The sequence below is a fragment of the Rhinichthys klamathensis genome, unplaced genomic scaffold, assembly GCF_029890125.1.
Source record: "Rhinichthys klamathensis goyatoka isolate OS25496 unplaced genomic scaffold, OSU_Roscu_1.1 h1tg000105l_1, whole genome shotgun sequence".
In the NCBI taxonomy this organism is placed as follows: Eukaryota; Metazoa; Chordata; class Actinopteri; order Cypriniformes; family Leuciscidae; genus Rhinichthys; species Rhinichthys klamathensis.
The window spans coordinates 96978-114442 of NW_026606644.1; the positions used below are offsets into that span (position 1 = coordinate 96978).

The window sequence follows — 17465 nt, forward strand, 5'->3', positions numbered from 1 at the left end:
TACTGGCACACTCTTAAATATAAAGGTTGTTTTCGCAACAATGACATAAAAGAACCATTTGGTGAACAGTTCTTAAAAGAACCATTTTTTCTTAGTGCGATAAATATATAAAAAAAATCTAAAACCATTTTCCAAATTAATCTTTTGTGGAATGGAAAGTTTCAAAGGATGTTAAAGATTTTCATGGAACCATAGACGCCAATTAAGAACCTTTAGAATCTTTAGACCACATTGGAACAGCAACATTCAACTTGACATGTTTAAAAAAAAAAACAGCCTGACCATTATAAAAGCTATGAGAGATTTTACTAGGAGTTCAACCACCTTAACCAGTTTAGACCAGCAAACCAGTCACCTTAAAGGGATAGTTCACCCAAAAATGAAAATTCTGTCAGTAATTACTCTCCCTCATGTTGTTCCAACCCCGTAAGACTTTTGTTACTTATTGTTACAATAAGACTTATTGTTAAAATAGTCAGAGTGACTACAGTGGCTCAACCTTAAGTTTATCAAGCGACGAGAATACTTTTTGTGCGCAAAAAACAAACAAAAATAACGACTTTATTCAACTATTAATTTCCTTCTCTGTGGGCCGTGATATTTCACGTAGTGATATTGCGCAAAGCTTCTGTGTTGCACGTCACACGTAGGCTCACTATTGGCCAATGCTGGTCATGTGTGTGATGCGTGTTAAGTACAACCTAGAAGCGCTGCGCAGTTTCACTACGTCAACTCACTCGAGGCCCACAGAGAAGGAAATTAATAGTTGAATAAAGTCGTTATTTTTGTTTGTTTTTTGTGCACAAAAAGTATTCTCGTCGCTTGATAAACTTAAGACTGAGCCACTGTAGTCACTCGGACTATTTTAACAATGTCTTTAATAACTTTTGGGCCGGCCAGTTTCGATCCCTTAAGAAGCCTATGGAGGAGTGATCCAGCTCTCAGATTTAATCAAAAATATCTTAATTTGTGTTCCGAAGATGAACGAAAGTCTTACGGGGTTGGAACAACATGAGGGAGAGTAATTACTGACAGAATTTTCATTTTTGGGGTGAACTAACCCTTTAAGGTACGTTTAGTTAAATTTTCCATCAGGGAGACCATGCTTAAAGTCCCTGTAAAGTCAAAATTAAGTATGTGTTTTGAGTTTGTCACACCACAGAAAAATTTGTTATTAGTCACCCAGCCAAATTTGAATGATAAAAAAAGTCAGCAAGTACATAAAATAAGCTATCAAAATCTTGAAAAAATGAGCAGTAATCTCTGCTCTCAAACGCTGGGGGCCTGTCCACTGGCTGCGCTGAAACCACGCCCACTCGCGGGAAAGCTGCCGTCGACTCGCCACACTCAACTCTACAGCCGGAATGGATGCTCGCACGGTGGGCACGCACTGCCGATGATGGCACCAGTTGTCGGCGCGACGGGAGGATGAAGGCTGAGGCGGGAGTCGGTTCGGCCCCATTCACCAGTAACAGCGGATTATCAGTGAATCCCAGACAGTTATCTCCGACGAAAATTTATAAAACTATCCCGTGTAAAATGATCACTTACAGAGGCGGGTTTTGGCGGTGATCCTCAGCTCTCCATCAAGGTGGCTCTTCACAAAATTAATCCACTTCTTCTTGATGTAATCGTTTTTCGGAAATTTAAACAAGGACACCGATCTGTTTTGTACGTGATCCGGTGATCGCATCCAGGTAGTACGCATTTCCGTGATGAAGGCATAGCTAGTAGCTAGCAATCTGTAGGCTGTGTTACTAATAATAGTACTGACAGTAACTCGCGATTGAGCGGCAAACTGATGTGAATCTGCTCTATAATATTGTTAGGAGCGGCCAGCCTCAGCGGCTTTAGTGCGTCATCAAGTAGGGGCGTGTCCAGGAGCTCAAGGGCTCCAGTGCGTCATCGAGCCCTGTTTTAGCCCCGCCCATAAAATCCGGAAAATAGCAATGGTGAAAAACTGTTTAACGGTCTAACTCCACAATTCAGTACTTCACAGGTCACAGTCTTTATAAATGTTAGAAATGTATTGCTAAAACATATTACAAAGTGTTTAGATTTTTTTTTTTAAATTGCCTTTACAGGGACTTTAAGGTTAATGTTACTGAATCTGGCTTATACATACAAGTACATGAAGCACAAATATTAGAAAAATCACATTTATTGCTGAAAGTGTTTGTTCACAGAGGACAGTGATGAGTTCAGACACCTCAGATCTTCACTGTCTTACCTCTGTGATGTTTTCTTGTACTTCCTCCTGAAACAAAACAAACACCATGTTAAAAACCTGCATTTGGCTACTGTTCACAATCATATTTCAATCATTTCTGCAAACACACACACACGCACACACAATCTACATTTCAAACCCTGCTGCTTCCCAGTTAACAGGACACGTTCAAAGTACTTTAGCAAACGTTCTGCCAAAGTTTCCTCAAATTATGAACAAATGTTCTTCCTGTAATTTTAATGTTCGTTCAATGCTATCTGGTCTGAGAACATTCAAAAATAACAATGTCATAATGTTTGAAGAATGCTAAAATGGAATGTTACCTTAACGTAAAACGTTTAAAAACTGGACGTTTTGAATGTTCAGAGAACATTGGAAATGGGAACATATTTAGAACTTAGAACATATTTTTGAGTTTTAATAGTGGTCTAATGTATTTATAAATGTATAACTGTAACATTCTGTAAAGATGAATATTAATATTCATGAGCAAACCTCGTTATATTATATACTTTTTTTAAGATTACATAAAATGGTCTCCACATGCAAAACACGCCCTTTCTGGTCTATATAAATAAACTGGGAAAAATCTAATCTTTTCCGTTTTTGAGACAAGCCATTAAACCTCTAAGCCTCCATTAAGAATCCAAGCATTTATGACTTCGAATACAGGCTGTTTAAAGCGCCACTTCTTCTGGCATGTATTTACGGTGTCCCTAACAGTCCATACATGTGTCTCCAAAAAGGCCATTAACAACACAAGGACGTTGAAGCAATTAGTCAGCGCACAGGAAAAATCTGAGCTGCCCAATCATTACTCATTCCTGCCATGAGCCACTATCACTGGTGCCTGAAATTGCTCCATAAGAGAAGGAAACTCCTTCTTTTCTTTCTGAAGTCACCAAACATAATTATGAGTACTGCTTCACACCATTAAGAGGTTGTATGCACACAAGGGCACATGCATTACCATGTCCTGTCCACATACTGTATGCGCACACACCCATGACAGCTGTGCATGTTTGAGGCTTTCGGTGAGATTAAATGCTGATGCGGTCAGATTTACCCACTGAAGTAACCTTTAACATCCACATATACAGCTGCTTCTACATGGCCAAAACACTGCAAAACAGCTTAACAGCCTGTGAACTGGCCTGACGTCCTGTGACGGGCAACCATCCAAACCCAGTAAAGGGACTCAAAAAGAGCACTTGTTTTGCCCTCTGTTAAATAGAACAGCAAAAGTGCTTATTCACAAACGAAACAAATTCAATTTGTGCACATGCATATACACCATGCAGCTGTGAGGTCAATTACGTTATATGCACTTTTATGGTGCTTTCTGGTGTTCTTTCGAGCTTGACAGCAACATGTTACATTCTGCTATCATTGTAAGGAAAAGAACAGCTTTGATATTCAGCAAAATTCTCTTTATTCGGCTTTTGTGTTCCACAGAATGTTTGAATTAACTATTTAAATTGATTGTGTATAACGGTTTACATTTTTAGGCGAACTATTCCTTATCTGTAATATGACTCTGAATGTTCAAGTGAAGTATATATTTAACAGGTAAAATAAGATGGGAGGGACATGATTTTGTCCATAAGGAATTGATTGGATTATGAAAAGTGTCTCTGAATGACAGGTGGTTGGAGGGAAGGAGTTGAAATATAACTACTTGTTTACGTCAGCCGAAAAGGAAATTCATTTTAGAGGTGGAACATAATTTTATATTTATATACATTTTATTTTTATAAATGTAAAGTTAATATATTTGGATGAAAGATTATGAAAACAGACATTTTCTTCTCTGGATTAACGCGAACTAATCAATAGGGCCAGAAACATGTTTTAAGATACTTTGATTTTTTTATATTGAAACACACACACACACACACAAAAACTCTTCAAACATAACATTAACAGAAGAAAGTTACTATTCTACTGCATGAAGGGAGAAAATATGAGAGGAGATAAACAAGCCCTGTCCTCAATCATCTCTTTCTTGCTTTCATTCGCTTTTTCTTTCTCCTTTTCTCACACGTCCTTTCTTCTTCACAGATAGTGAGGAAATTGCATTTCATTTCCTGAGTTCTGTGACAATAAGAGACTTTTTCTCCAGTCTCCCAATAACAGCCAGAGAGAAAAACTGATTGACATCGAAAGAGATTCGTTTTTCTACAGATGATGGAGCTATTTAATATATATTTGAGAAGTATTTGAAACATATTAATAAAAAGTCACCAACTCTCTGAGTCTGAAAGTCTGAAATGACCTTATTGATAGTGAATAAAATCACAATAAAACACGTTTATATTTTCTTCTTGTGTAAATCTGTCAAAAAAATTAAGTCATTTTACACTCCCAAAAAATAAGAGAATAAAAAAAGGAATTAGGACCATTAAGACGTTTTGCATGGTGACATTTTTATGACAATTAAAAAATGACCAAAAAACATCCTCATAATTATAATGGGGGGCATTATATTAAAAAAAAAAAAAATTTATGAATCATTTTTATTGTTTAAAAGTATATGTTCATCATGATAGAATTTGTTGTACTGCGTTTAATTTATGCTGATTTAAACAAAAAGTGTGATTTTCGGGAATTAACAACAACAACAACAACAACAACAAAAAAATGTCATGAAAAACGTATGTCTCCATGAAAAACAGTCCTAAAACAAGCTTTAGGCTTTGTGCAGAATATAAATTATTTATTTTTTTCTTTTGATTTTGGGGTGGAAAGTGACCTTGACATGTTTACATAAGATACAGCCTCTTGGTCAACCTCTTAGATGGACACACACACACACACACACACACATACACACAAAACACAAGAAAACCTGTTGAAAAAACTCATACTCACAGTCCACGCAGTCGGAGCCAGATTTTCTCGATCTGGTCGGGCTGTAAGTACTTGAGCGACGTGCTTTCAAACTCCTCGATCTCTCTGGTGGGAGACTCCATGATGTCAAGACAAGGAAAGAAAAAAACTTAATCCCAGAGCCGAAGCAGAGGAGAGCGATTCCCCTCTTCAGATGAGCTGTGGTCGGGACGCTGCAGTCATCAAGCCCTGTTCTTGCCTCCTCCTCCAGTCCCTCGTGCTCCACTCCGGGTCTGAGCACAGGGAGAGTGTGACGGTACTGCAGTACGCTCTCTCTCTCTCTCTCTCTCTCTCACACACACACACGCTCTCTCAAAAATACAGCGCAGTCCAGATTAACCCATACTCATGATTTCACGACACGAGTGTTGGCAGGAGGAGTTGAGCGTGACTAAAGCCTCCAGCGGGGATGACAGTATGATCAATAATGACAAACTGGTTCTCTTCCCACAGGACAAATCACAAATGACATCTCTTTAATATCTCAATTGTTTCTCCTAGACAGCAATGAGATTAAACGGAGGCTTTTGTTTGAGTCTGCTGAGGGGAAAAAGCCTAGTGACCTCACGTGCGTCTCCAGAGTGCCAGAAGAGGTCTGAATGCGCTCAGATTCGCAAAGATGCCAATCAAAAGTCAGAAATCTTGACATGGACATTTCTCGAATTCTTCCAAGACTGAATGATCAGGGATATCCTGTCTAAAACACATAAATGTATACACTCTTAAGTAAGTAAATGTCTCATTTGCTTAAAGTTTGACTTTTTTGGAATAACATCTGCTAAATTTGTTTTGAAGAAACATCTTGAGACAAGCTTACTTGAATGCAACATAATATTGACCTTCACACGAGAGCTTTTGTTCATTTGCCTTCAGAGTTTAGTTTATTTGATTGATTGGTGTGAAAGTCGTCGTTCTTGCATTAAAAATTATATATATAGACAAAATGCAAAACAATGAACATGCACGTGTCTGCAGAGGCATTTTTGAAAGTTAAAAACTGAATGGTTTTTAACATGACAAAGTATGCTAAAAATGTGGTGCGTATGGTGTGAGATGTTGAAAAAAAAACATGTTGCAATGGTCAAAGAGGTTCATCTAGCATGTTTACTTGAAAACGATTAAAAAACAATTGTACGGGACTTGCTACTGCCAATACATAGACAACACGCTGCTGTGAGCAAGTAAGGCCTGCTGCAGCTGTACAGATCTATACAGGTGGAGCTGGGGAAGGTGGAGGGTTTCTGAAACAGAGCTGCTACTGCAGCGAGCTCATTGGCTACTGATACAGCAGGAACCAATCAGCTGTGCCCTTTAGAAAATGATGGGCTTGCAAGCAGATTGAGAGAAGGACCTATCAGCCTGCGCCATCTAGAGTCTTATTACAGAACTTTGTATTTTTTTTATCATTTTTTTTTTTAATAACATCTGCTTAAATTTTTTGAAGAAACATTGAGACAAACTAAACCTAGTTAAAGGGTAACTAAACCCCTGGTCAGAGCCTGACTCCACCCACTGGCAATATTTGAAAAATGCTGGAAAAGTGGGCGGAGCCCAGAGGAGATAGAGGGGATGAACGAATACTCTATCCTGATCGTTTTCAAAACTCGCAATTCCAACTCCTGACTCGCTACAGTGGTTTTGACGAAACAAGATGGTTTTTATACTGCCATGGACGTGGTAGCTCGTACCAAGGGCGTGGTAAGCTGAAACCTGCTTACGTCAGCTCTCACCGCTACCGTCACGAACTACCGCAAACATCCAATAGGAAAATTCAACTGCAGTAGCCACCGTTCAACCTGAAGAGGGCAGCACCCAGACGTTTTTACACAATATATTGTAGAATTAAAACACTTTATACCCAAATGTCAAAAAAGTTACTCGAATCACTGAACAGCACTAATAAAGCCCCAGTCTCACAGATCATTAATTAAAAAAAGTTGGTTTAGTGTTTAGTTACCCTTTAAATGAAACAATTTAGACTTTCACACTTGAACTTTTGGTTTGTTTGCCATCAGAGTTTGGTTCATTTGACTGGTGTGAAATTTGTTTTTGCATTGAAAGAACCGGCCAAATGCACAAGAATGGACAGGCATGAACTGTTTTTAACGTGGGAGGACATCTTAAATATGTGGTGCTTATGATGTGAGATGCTGATAAGACAACAAGACATGCTGCAACGATGTTCGTCTAGCATGTTTACTTAAAAAACAATTAGCAAAACAATTAATTAACAATTGTGCAAATGGATGCAAAAACACACCCCTTGGCTATGAAATAGCAACGCAATAACATTTAGGCATCCTATTATGCTGGATAGAGAAAAGACAGAGGAGGAGAGGAGGAAAAAGAGAAACAGAAAAGCAGTTAATGACACAAACAGTGACTGGAGAGATGAAGAGGCCAATCAGCCTGCAGCTGTAAAGCGGTGCATCAGTGGAGTGAGATTATATGCCACCCCACTGTCAGATACGCATTAACACACACATCCACACACTCTGAAGCGCTCTATTCTCACATTCTGTTCACTAAATGACCCAATGATTGCTCAATTTTTTCAGGACTCGCAGATGATAAACAGATTCGCCTTGACGATCAGGAGACAACTTCATAACAAACAAATTCATAAATTCTCTAGAATAGGAGCATTATCAATTCATTCTCTAGCTGAGCTTTATGGAAGTTTAACATCTCAATTGGCAGAAAGATCAAATGGAGAACAAATGGAAACTCTCACTTTTTAGATTTAAACTTGTGGATCTTTTCTACATTTTCACAAAAGATCTCAGTGTCTCAAACTGTGCTCAGATATACACTACTGTTAAAAAAATTGGAGTCAGTTAGTGTTTTTTTGTTTTTTTTTAATAAATTAATCAATATTCAGCAAGGATGCATTAAATTGATCAAAAGTGTCACCAATGGCATTTATAATGTTACAAAAGATTTCAATTTTAAATTGTTGTTATTTTGAACTTTATATTCATCAAAAAATCCTGAAAAAATCTGTCAGTTTCCACAAAAATATTAAGCAGCACAGCTGTTTTCAACATTGATAATAATAAGAAATGTATCTTGAGCAGCAAATGAAGGATCATGTGACACTGAAGCCTGTAATGTTCGTTCAATAACAATAAATCCAAATAAATGCAGCCTTGGTGAGTATAAGACTCTTTCAATAGCATTAAAAGATCTTAATGCTTTTGAACTGTAATGTACAAAAGACTGCACAATCTACATTCAAAAGTCCTAGGGCCAGATTTACTTACAGCTCGCTCCAGTGCAAACCCTCTTTTGACGTTAAAAAAACACTGTATCTACTAAAGACACGCATGAGCGCTGAAAAATGAGCACTGAAAGGGCATGGACACAGTTATTTTTGCAGCTGACCTTATTGCATATTGTAGGAGTTTCCCTTTCAGACAAATTTATGGGAGGAGAATATTTAAATGAATCATGCAAGGTGGTTTCCTAAGGTTTGCGCTAGTCAATTTACTGGTATTTGCACCATAATTTACCATCCAAAAAAGCCTGTCTTAAACCAGATGCTAATTGGTAGATTGCGTTGGTCATTATGGAAATGATCCGGGTGCGTCTGTGTTGTTTAATTTGAGCGACGTCAGTAGATCACACGCTTAACTTTACACTCCCATCTGGGCTTTTTTGGAATTGCGCTCTCACGCTAATTTGCCCTGTAAGTCAAATTCCTCGAATTCATTCAAAACTAATCTTTCTTAATGGCTAATAACTTAAAAATGATAATAATGTACTTAGGGTTCATTGCTTGCAGCAACAGTTTAGCTTAAATGTTTATTGCAAAAGCATCCAGTACTCTACAGTAAATGTTTTTTTTTTATTATAGCATATTCATCTGAATAAAAACATCAAACTCTAATAGAGTCGTAAAACCACGCTGAGTTTTACTTATGTTGCCTTACACTGCTCTTTTGAAAAAAAGCAATTGATTACGTTTTTCACTCTCTTTGTTTCTTGTCCTTTTGTATTTTCCATCTGCTTCTCACAATGGGGCCATTACATAATGGAGTTTCCTGAACACCTCGAAAATCCAATAAGGCTGAGAGCAGGGCTGACCGGCCTGAGACTAATGCAGAGATCTAATTCCTCACGCTGGAAATGTTTTTTCTCCAGGGAGACATTCAGGGACAGCTGTGATTGAAAGCCGAGACACAGCAGCAGGTTAGTGCGGCAGAGTTCCCCAAAACATTCTGGTGTGTGTTGGTAATATTCAGAACAAAATCAGTTTCGCAATAATGAGAAGAATAATATAACTGTAATATTTTAGATATAAATCTTAATACAAAAAGTGTTTCAGTTAATTAAAAGTAGTAGTTTTACAAATACTATATCAATTTTCAGAGAGAGTTTTGTGGAAAGTAGGCCTAAAACTATCCGATAACATTTCCATTCATTTCAATGGGACATTTTAAGGTCACTTTGAGAGTTAAATGTCATGCGAGTAATCATCGCAGGATAATGTCATGACAACACTGATTGGCTGATGGGAAACCCTTGGTGATTATCCTGATGTGAGCAGAAAGGGAAAAATAAGTCTATTTCAGACTTTTAAGAGCCCTCCAAATAAGATCCGTCACTGGTAAAGCAGCTATAATATAATAAAATTCTCAACAAAAAAAAAAAATCAGAAAATAGATTAAATATTATTACAAATAAGTAACTAAAATCTAAGTAACTACATAAACAAATAAATCAAATAACTGGGTGTGCAGTTCCTTAAAGTAATTACCTACACACAACCCTGGTGTTTAGGACACAGACATTATCATTAGGGGGGCATATATCACTATCACTATCATTATGAGGGCATATAATGGTTTTTATATACTGAGCTTGTAACATTTTCTATCCCCTAACCCTAAACGGTCACGGGTAAAAGCCCAAAACACAGGAAACAACAACTTAACACTGATGAGACAGGACCAAGAACTGAACAAAAAAACAGGGAGTACTTATACCAGAACGAAACAAGGCAACTAATGAGTTCATTAATGAACAACAGGTGAACTAAATGAAACTGACATAGACTAGAAACTAAGGGGCTGTTTACACGACACCGTGTTCGACCAAAAACGTAAAACTTTTTATGTGTTTTGGCTGTTCATTTACACGACAACAGCGTTTTGGGTGCCTGAAAACAAAAACCTTTCAAAACGGGTTTCAAAGTGCAAGTTTTTGAAAACCGTCTCCGTGTAAACAACAAAAACATGGATCTCTGAAGACAATGACGTCATGCACACACATTTTACGTGTTCAACCGATAGTGTTTCATCGCCATCTAATGGCCTGGCAGCAGAATACAGCATTTTTAGTCGTTTTCGGGGATCTGTGTGAATGGGGATCGTTTTGACAATGGTGTCGTCTGTACGCGGAAAACTCAAAGGAAAAACTTCTCCGTTTTAAGCATATCGTTGTCGTGTAAACATACCCTAAGTCAAGAAGGAACAAACACAATGAAACAAAACATACTCGTGACAGTGCGCCCCCCTCTGGAAAGGCTTGTACTCGCGTCATACAAGGTCCAACTTAGGAGGGAGGGAGGACGGGGGGCTCTGGAGGAGGACAAGGAACCATGAAGAAGCCATGGTGGAGAAGCCCTCAACCAAAGAAACCATGGGGACGGACAATGGAGACGGAGCCGAAGATGGACGAACACTGGACGTAGACAGAGAGCAGATGTAGCCGGGCGACACCGCTGGTCCTGCCGGCTACGACGGAGCCGTCCAAGGAGGAAGCGGAGGACCAGAGGGCTGGAGCCGGAGCAACTGAGGGGCGAGGTGGAGCCATACGGAGCCGTAGGGGTGGAGAGGCGGAGCACAGCAGAAAGCTCGCAAGTCCGTGGTGCAGTCTAGGCGACGTCCGACCGAGGTGGAGCAGGAGGATCGAGGGAGCCTTGCAGAGCAGTAAGTCTGACGGTCCAAGGGGTCTGGACTACTGGCCGAGGTGGAGTGACGGGATCAGCGGCTGGAGGCAGAGCCAGGGGACTCCTTTGTCCAGGAGGAGGTGGATGCCAGAAGGCCAGAGGTGGATCCACGCCACAGAGGGGAGGCATAGGAGGGGCTGACGGAAGACAGTGAAGGCTTGGCAGAGGAATTTGAAGAGGAGGTAAAAGAGGGAGGCTGAGAGGGAATTCTGGGAACACAGGAGACTGGGTGGGACCAGCAGGGGCACAGGAGAGTTCATCCTGGGCAGGATCAGTGGGGGCAGGAGAGGCAGGGTAATATCCTCTTTAAAGAATTCCTCAAAATTAGTTCCAGAAGCCAGCTTCATCTAACCCTCTGAGGTGGTAGTGTGGGTGGGGCTCCTTTCCACCCCCTCGAACTCCACAAGGACTCCTACGATGACGGACGATGTTGCTGGCTCAGACATCTTGAGAAGCTCACGCTCCGGGGTGATGGCTTGCCTCGGCCTATTCTCCGGTGTGTGCTCGTGCATCGTGGCAGGCTTCGTCTCACTGTCTGCTGTGGGCTCATGCAAATGCTCCGTGCAGCAGGGTGATGGGAGGCTTGAATCTGGGTGTGGAGTGGAGCTCGTGAGTCGTGGTAAGTGGTGTGATGCATTAGATACCAGCACCCTCTCACAAACACAGTGAAATGATCCCAGGTACAGTCCACTGGGAGATGTGCTTTGGACCGCTCGCTAAGGCTAGAATAGTAAAAAAAAAGGCAGAGTAAGCGATCTGGGTATTGACTCAAGCAGGCCAGACGAATAAAGTCCCGAGTGTGGTCCTCCAGTGGACGGTCTTATTTATATTTATATTTTTATATTTATGTTCCCTGTAAATTATCTTTGGCTTTATTGAATTATCTATTTCTTAATTCAAAATATGATCAAGATTGCGTAGGTGGATGTTTTCGGGGAATTTAGCTGTTAAAAGTATAACATTTAAAACCACTTAAAGGGTTAGTTCACCCAAAATTTTTTATTATGTCAGTAATTACTCACCTTCATGTTGTTCCAACCTCGTAAGACTTTCGTTCATCTTCGGAACACAAATTAAGATATGTTTGATTAAATCTGAGAGCTGTCTCACTCCTCCATAGGCTTCTACTGTAATTGAAACCTGCTGGCCCAGAAAGTCTGAGTGAGTATACGTAGTGTTACAGGTACGTCAGAACGTAGGCTCACTATTGGCCGATGCTGGTCATGAGTGTGATGCTGGCCAATAGTGAGCCTACGTTCTGACGTAGCGCTGCGCTGTTAAACTACGTGAACTCACTCAGAGGCCCACATAGAAGAAAATGAATAGTTAAATAAAGTTTGTTATTTTATTTATTTATTTTTCGCACAAAAAGTATTCTCGTCGCTTGATAAACTTAAGGTTGAGCCACTGTAGTCACTTGGACTATTTTAACAATGTTTTTACTAACTTTCTGGGCCGGCAGGTTTCAATTACAATAGAACCCTATGGAGGAGTGAGACAGAAGATGTGTTCCGAAGATGAACGAAAGTCTTACGGGGTTGGAACAAGATGAGGGTGAGTAATAACCGACAGAATTTTCATTTTTGGGTGAACTAACCCTTTAAATGAACGAAATGACTCGAATAAAGATTTGTTTATTTTGATGAACGAGAGAGTTTGTTTACTTCCGTTTGTTCATTTAACGACTTGAATTATATTGAACATAGTCATGTCCTCATTATGTAGGGGGCGTGGCCTGAAACCTAAGGGTAGCCAATTCAGCCTGGAATGTTGTCTTGGGTGGAGAGAGAGAAACGCTAATATTTGAGTCGAGCGGCACCACAGATGACCATTTAAATAGTACATTTAACTTAAACCGTCCTGTCCGTTTATCTCTCTCCCTGACATTCTCTCGGGTTTTGCCTTTAAGTGCTGCAGCTCTACATGTGTCTCCCTCCCTGCAGTTCATTCCTGATGATGATTTCTCTTTCAGAGGCCTTTCAATTACCTGATGCAGGAGATAATGCCAGGCCAAAGTCTCAAAGACACATCACCGCTGGCCTGCTTTCATCTATGGAGAAGCTCCCTGTGCTGCACATGCGAACAGTTCCCTCCGTCGACTCTGAGCTCTTCAAAGGTAATGTTTGAAGGCGATTGCTCTTTCTGCTGCCTCAACTCAGTTCTTTTCTTTTAAGTGAGGTTTATAGTGTATGTGTGTGTGTGTGTGTCAGGAGGCTGAGAGCTTCTAACGTCAATGACGTCACCTATTGTGACCTATCGCATCATCACCAGACACATGAAACTTGACCAGGGGCATCTCAAAAAAACACAGCCAAATCTAATCAGCTTTACTCATGAATATTAATTAGCTGATGTCATGTTGTAATGTATTATTACTTAACACTGTCTAGGTTTGCGACGTTTTGGAACAAAGCTTCCAATTGAATTATATATTTGGACCAGACTGACAACCCAGATATGAATGCAACAAAACTAAAAAATTCCCAAAACTCAAACAGTAATGAGCAACATTAGATTGTTTCTTGCCCCTAAAGGAATGGTCTCTAGATGCTCACCACCAACAAGTGTTTCTTTAAACAGTTTTAAAAGTCTTTGGAGTTCAACAGAATCCAGCAGACATCACAGCCTACAAAGGTAAAAGTCTCTCAAATGTCACAGGTCATTCCCAGCAGCCCTGTTGACAGAGGAAAGGTCGCACAGGAGGACATTAGAAGGTCTCTCTCCAATGCACAACTCACATGAATTTGAAAACACCAAACCAAGAGAGAAACCACAAACCATTTGTGGACTATCTGTGGCATATTGCACACACAAAAAAAGACAAGAACGTTATCAAAAATATATACTGTGGCAGAGCAGGTTATGGATAGCATAAAGGTCTGAGATGCCAAATGAGTCCCAGGTGGGTTTAGAATGAGTCAGAGATCTGAAAAGTCTCATTGAGTTCCAGTGAATGATTTTAAGTTTGATATTTTCCAAATAGATTCCTGACATTTCGTCAGCACACACACACAGATGAATGGCTCATTTCAGGTTTTGATTTAAAGTGTTTATCTGTCCGACTGAAGAATGGTAACATTATTCTTTCAATCATCGGTCGGCATCTGATCCAGAGGCTTTAATGAGAATTTAACAGTGTTAATATAACAGTAACCAATATTAAGAACATGCCATGTGACACGCTGAACAAATTGAGACATCTCGCCTGTAAATGTTACAAATCGCTTGTGTCACAGTACATGAATCCGTGAAGCCATATTGTCAAAAGAGAATTAAGTGATCACTATTAAGAGCACACATGCTAATGAGGGCCGTCTGAAGGAGTGATTTTAGCATACTCATGCAACTGGTGCCAAAGTCATTCTGAAGTGCTAAATGATGAAAATTGGATTTGCCCATTTAATGACCAAAAATCTAATGAAAAATTTAACAACAGCAGGGCTAAATGGAAGGATTAACGTCCTCCTGGGGGAAAAAAATATATTTTTACCTTTATCAGCTCTAACCAGATTTACCAAAATCTAAATTAAATAAATAAATCCATGGCAAAATAAATGACTAAATCAATAAATGGGTAAATAAATAAATGGATATGAAGATCCAATTACATGAAGAAGAATGTGTGTGCGTGTGTGTGTGCGTGTGTGTGTGTGTTTTATTTTTATTTATTAAAATTCTATTAGAGAAATGTTTCAATCGGGATTTAAAACTGCCCACAGCCGGTGCTATTGACAGTGTTAAGCGATATCTTTCTGGCTTTAGACAAAGGAGATGATGTTGTCTTGGTGCTTCTTGACTTGAGCGCAGCTTTTGACATGATTGACCATAACATCCTTATCTCCCGTCTTGAACACTCAGTAGGTCTAAAAGGCAGTCTTGAAATGGTTTCAGTCCTATTTGAGTGGTAGATGCTTTTCAGTTAACTATAGTAATATGACCTCGGGTAAAAAAATCTCTTCCTTGGGGGGTTCCGCAAGGGTCTATTCTTTCTCCCATTGTTTTCTTTATATTTGCTCCCTTTGGGTAGCATTTTCAGAAAGTATGGAGTGTCATTTCATTGTTACGCCGACGACACGCAAATGTATCTATCAGGCGCTCTACCAATTCATTTGAGTCACTTTTAGAGTGTTTAAATGACGTTAAAAACTGGATGCCCCAAAACGTTTAATGCTAAATGAGGAAAAAACTGAGGTTATTGTATTCGGCCACCCAAATAACTCCTCAAAAATCATATTAGATTCAAGTCCCCTGGTATCTTACTCAAAAACAACTGTTAGAGATTTAGGCGCTTTAATTGACAATAACCTAAAAATGGACAAGCAAAGTAATTCTGTGGTTCGAGCTTGTTTTTATAATCTGCGTTTATTAGCAAAAACTAAACCATTTTTATCAAATAAAGATTTTGAAAGAGTAATCCATATCTTTATTTTATCACGACTGAGGGCAAAGAAACACGAATCAATTACACCTGTACTAGCGTCCCTAAATTGGCTTCCAGTCCATTTTAGAATTAGATATAAAATATTATTATTTGTATATAAATCATTAAATAACCAGGCTCCACCATATTTGGCAAACCTTTTAACACCATACAACCTTTCTAGAACATTCAGTGGTTTATGATTCTCTGAGCGTATAGTACCTAGAACAAATCGCCTACATAAAGGCGACCGGGCCTTTGCAGTAATAGACAGTGGAATGAGCTACCGCTGTCTATCAGTAGTAGTAGTAGCCTTTATTGTCACTTAGTCACAAGTACCAGTGAAATTAGCCATCAACCTGTCCATCCAGACATACATACAATATGACAGGTCTGCGAAATCGCTGTCATTGTTTAAGAATTTGTTGAAAGTGCATTTAATGTCGGTAGCCTATAATGGTTAGATGTGATGTTTTATATGTTGTCTATGTGTGTCCTTATTTTTATCTTTTTATAGAATTTCTATGTAAAACACTTTGGTTCAACCTTGGTTATGTTTTAACAGTGCTATATAAATAAATAAACTAAACTATTGATTGTGCTAATGCATAAACACTAACACTGCCTGAGATCAATACGACAATTTCACATTGACTGTAATTTATCAATTAACTCCTGCCACGCTGACCTTGATTTATGACTGTATTTTAAGTCATAAATCGAGTCAACTAGCACTGGTTTTCAATTATTACTTGGGCTTATTTTGAGCTACTGTACTCTGATAAGACTGTAAACAAAACGATTTCTTTGAGATACCGAATGCAACGCTCTCAGAATATTACACACAGCTCAGGTTCTCTGATGTGAGCCGTCACTGATCAAAGATGATATGCTAATGAGGCCTTTCTTCTTGACCTCTTTATGACCTCCGGGATGAAGTGGCAAACTTCATATCCATCAATGGGTTGCTGCATTAATCAATACACTGGGATATTAGAGCTGATGAAGAGACCAGATCCGCAGTCCCAATCAGCCCACCAGCTGTGTACAATATTACACTCTTTACAAGAATGAATGAATTATTACTGTTATTATTTAAAAAAGGAACAAAATCGATGCAAAATCGAAGACACGCTGACAATGATTTGCTACTTGCAACTCATTAAAATGTGCCATTTATTAGGGAGAAAGGACATTTTCATTTTTTAAAGCATTTAAAAAAATGTTTAATGGTGCAAGATGTGTCAGCAATATTTTTGGTCTGTTTTACTAAAACAGAAAGATCTGCGAATGCCACTTTCATAACAGAATGATTTGTGAATGCCACTTTCAAGACCAAAGTTGAAATTTCCCACTTCTGACCTCATGAAGTGCTTGATTTCCAAATGATGATTTTCGATGAGTTTGGATCGGGATGATTGATATTTCCTGATTTTTCAAGTAAAATCTCTGACTTTGAGTGTCATTCCAGTCATTATTTTGAAGTAAGGAAAATTTTAGTTGTCTGGAAAACATAGAAGCATATAGATGATCTCAACGCTAACACACATGGATTAAAAAGCTTTTCAGCATTTTAGATTGCATGGAAAAAGAACACACTCTTGTTCGTCCATATAATGGCAGTGAATTGCGACCAGCATAAAACTTTTTTTTAAAAGCCGCAAAAGAATCACAAAATGATCCTATCCTATTATTAAATACTTTCAAATTAACAACAAAATTGGTGTATCTAAAAGGTCAATGTTTACATTGATTTTATTTATTATTTCTATCCATATTGTTCATTTATGATTTGTTCCTTATTAATTTTATCTTTAAATGTATGTATTCCTTAAAGGAGAACTCCGGCGCAAAATCAACCTTTGGTCTAATTACACATTGTTACCTAGTCAACCGTTATCTGAGATTTGTTTTCATGATTATCGAATGTAAATAGTTTTATCTCTACAAACAGTTTAGCCTATAAAGCTAGT

The 17465-nt window shown here is 38.9% G+C and overlaps 1 protein-coding gene across 5 annotated transcripts in view; it reads right to left on the reverse strand.

Annotated features, from left to right (window-relative positions):
- pde1cb (phosphodiesterase 1C, calmodulin-dependent b) overlaps positions 1-17465 on the reverse strand; it is a 139231-nt gene that overhangs the window by 83870 nt on the left and 37896 nt on the right. The window contains exons 1-2 of one of the 5 annotated variants that reach the window (XM_056253426.1): positions 5102-5342; positions 2231-2254 (exon numbers count right to left, since the gene is read on the reverse strand). The exons of 3 other annotated variants lie outside the window; for them this stretch is intronic. In XM_056253426.1, coding sequence (XP_056109401.1) covers positions 2231-2254; positions 5102-5202 — 125 coding nt within the window. In that variant the 5' untranslated portion in view covers positions 5203-5342. Of the gene's footprint in view, positions 1-2230; positions 2258-5101; positions 5343-17465 lie in introns of those variants that run through there. One more of the 5 variants, XM_056253425.1, reaches the window with a different exon arrangement.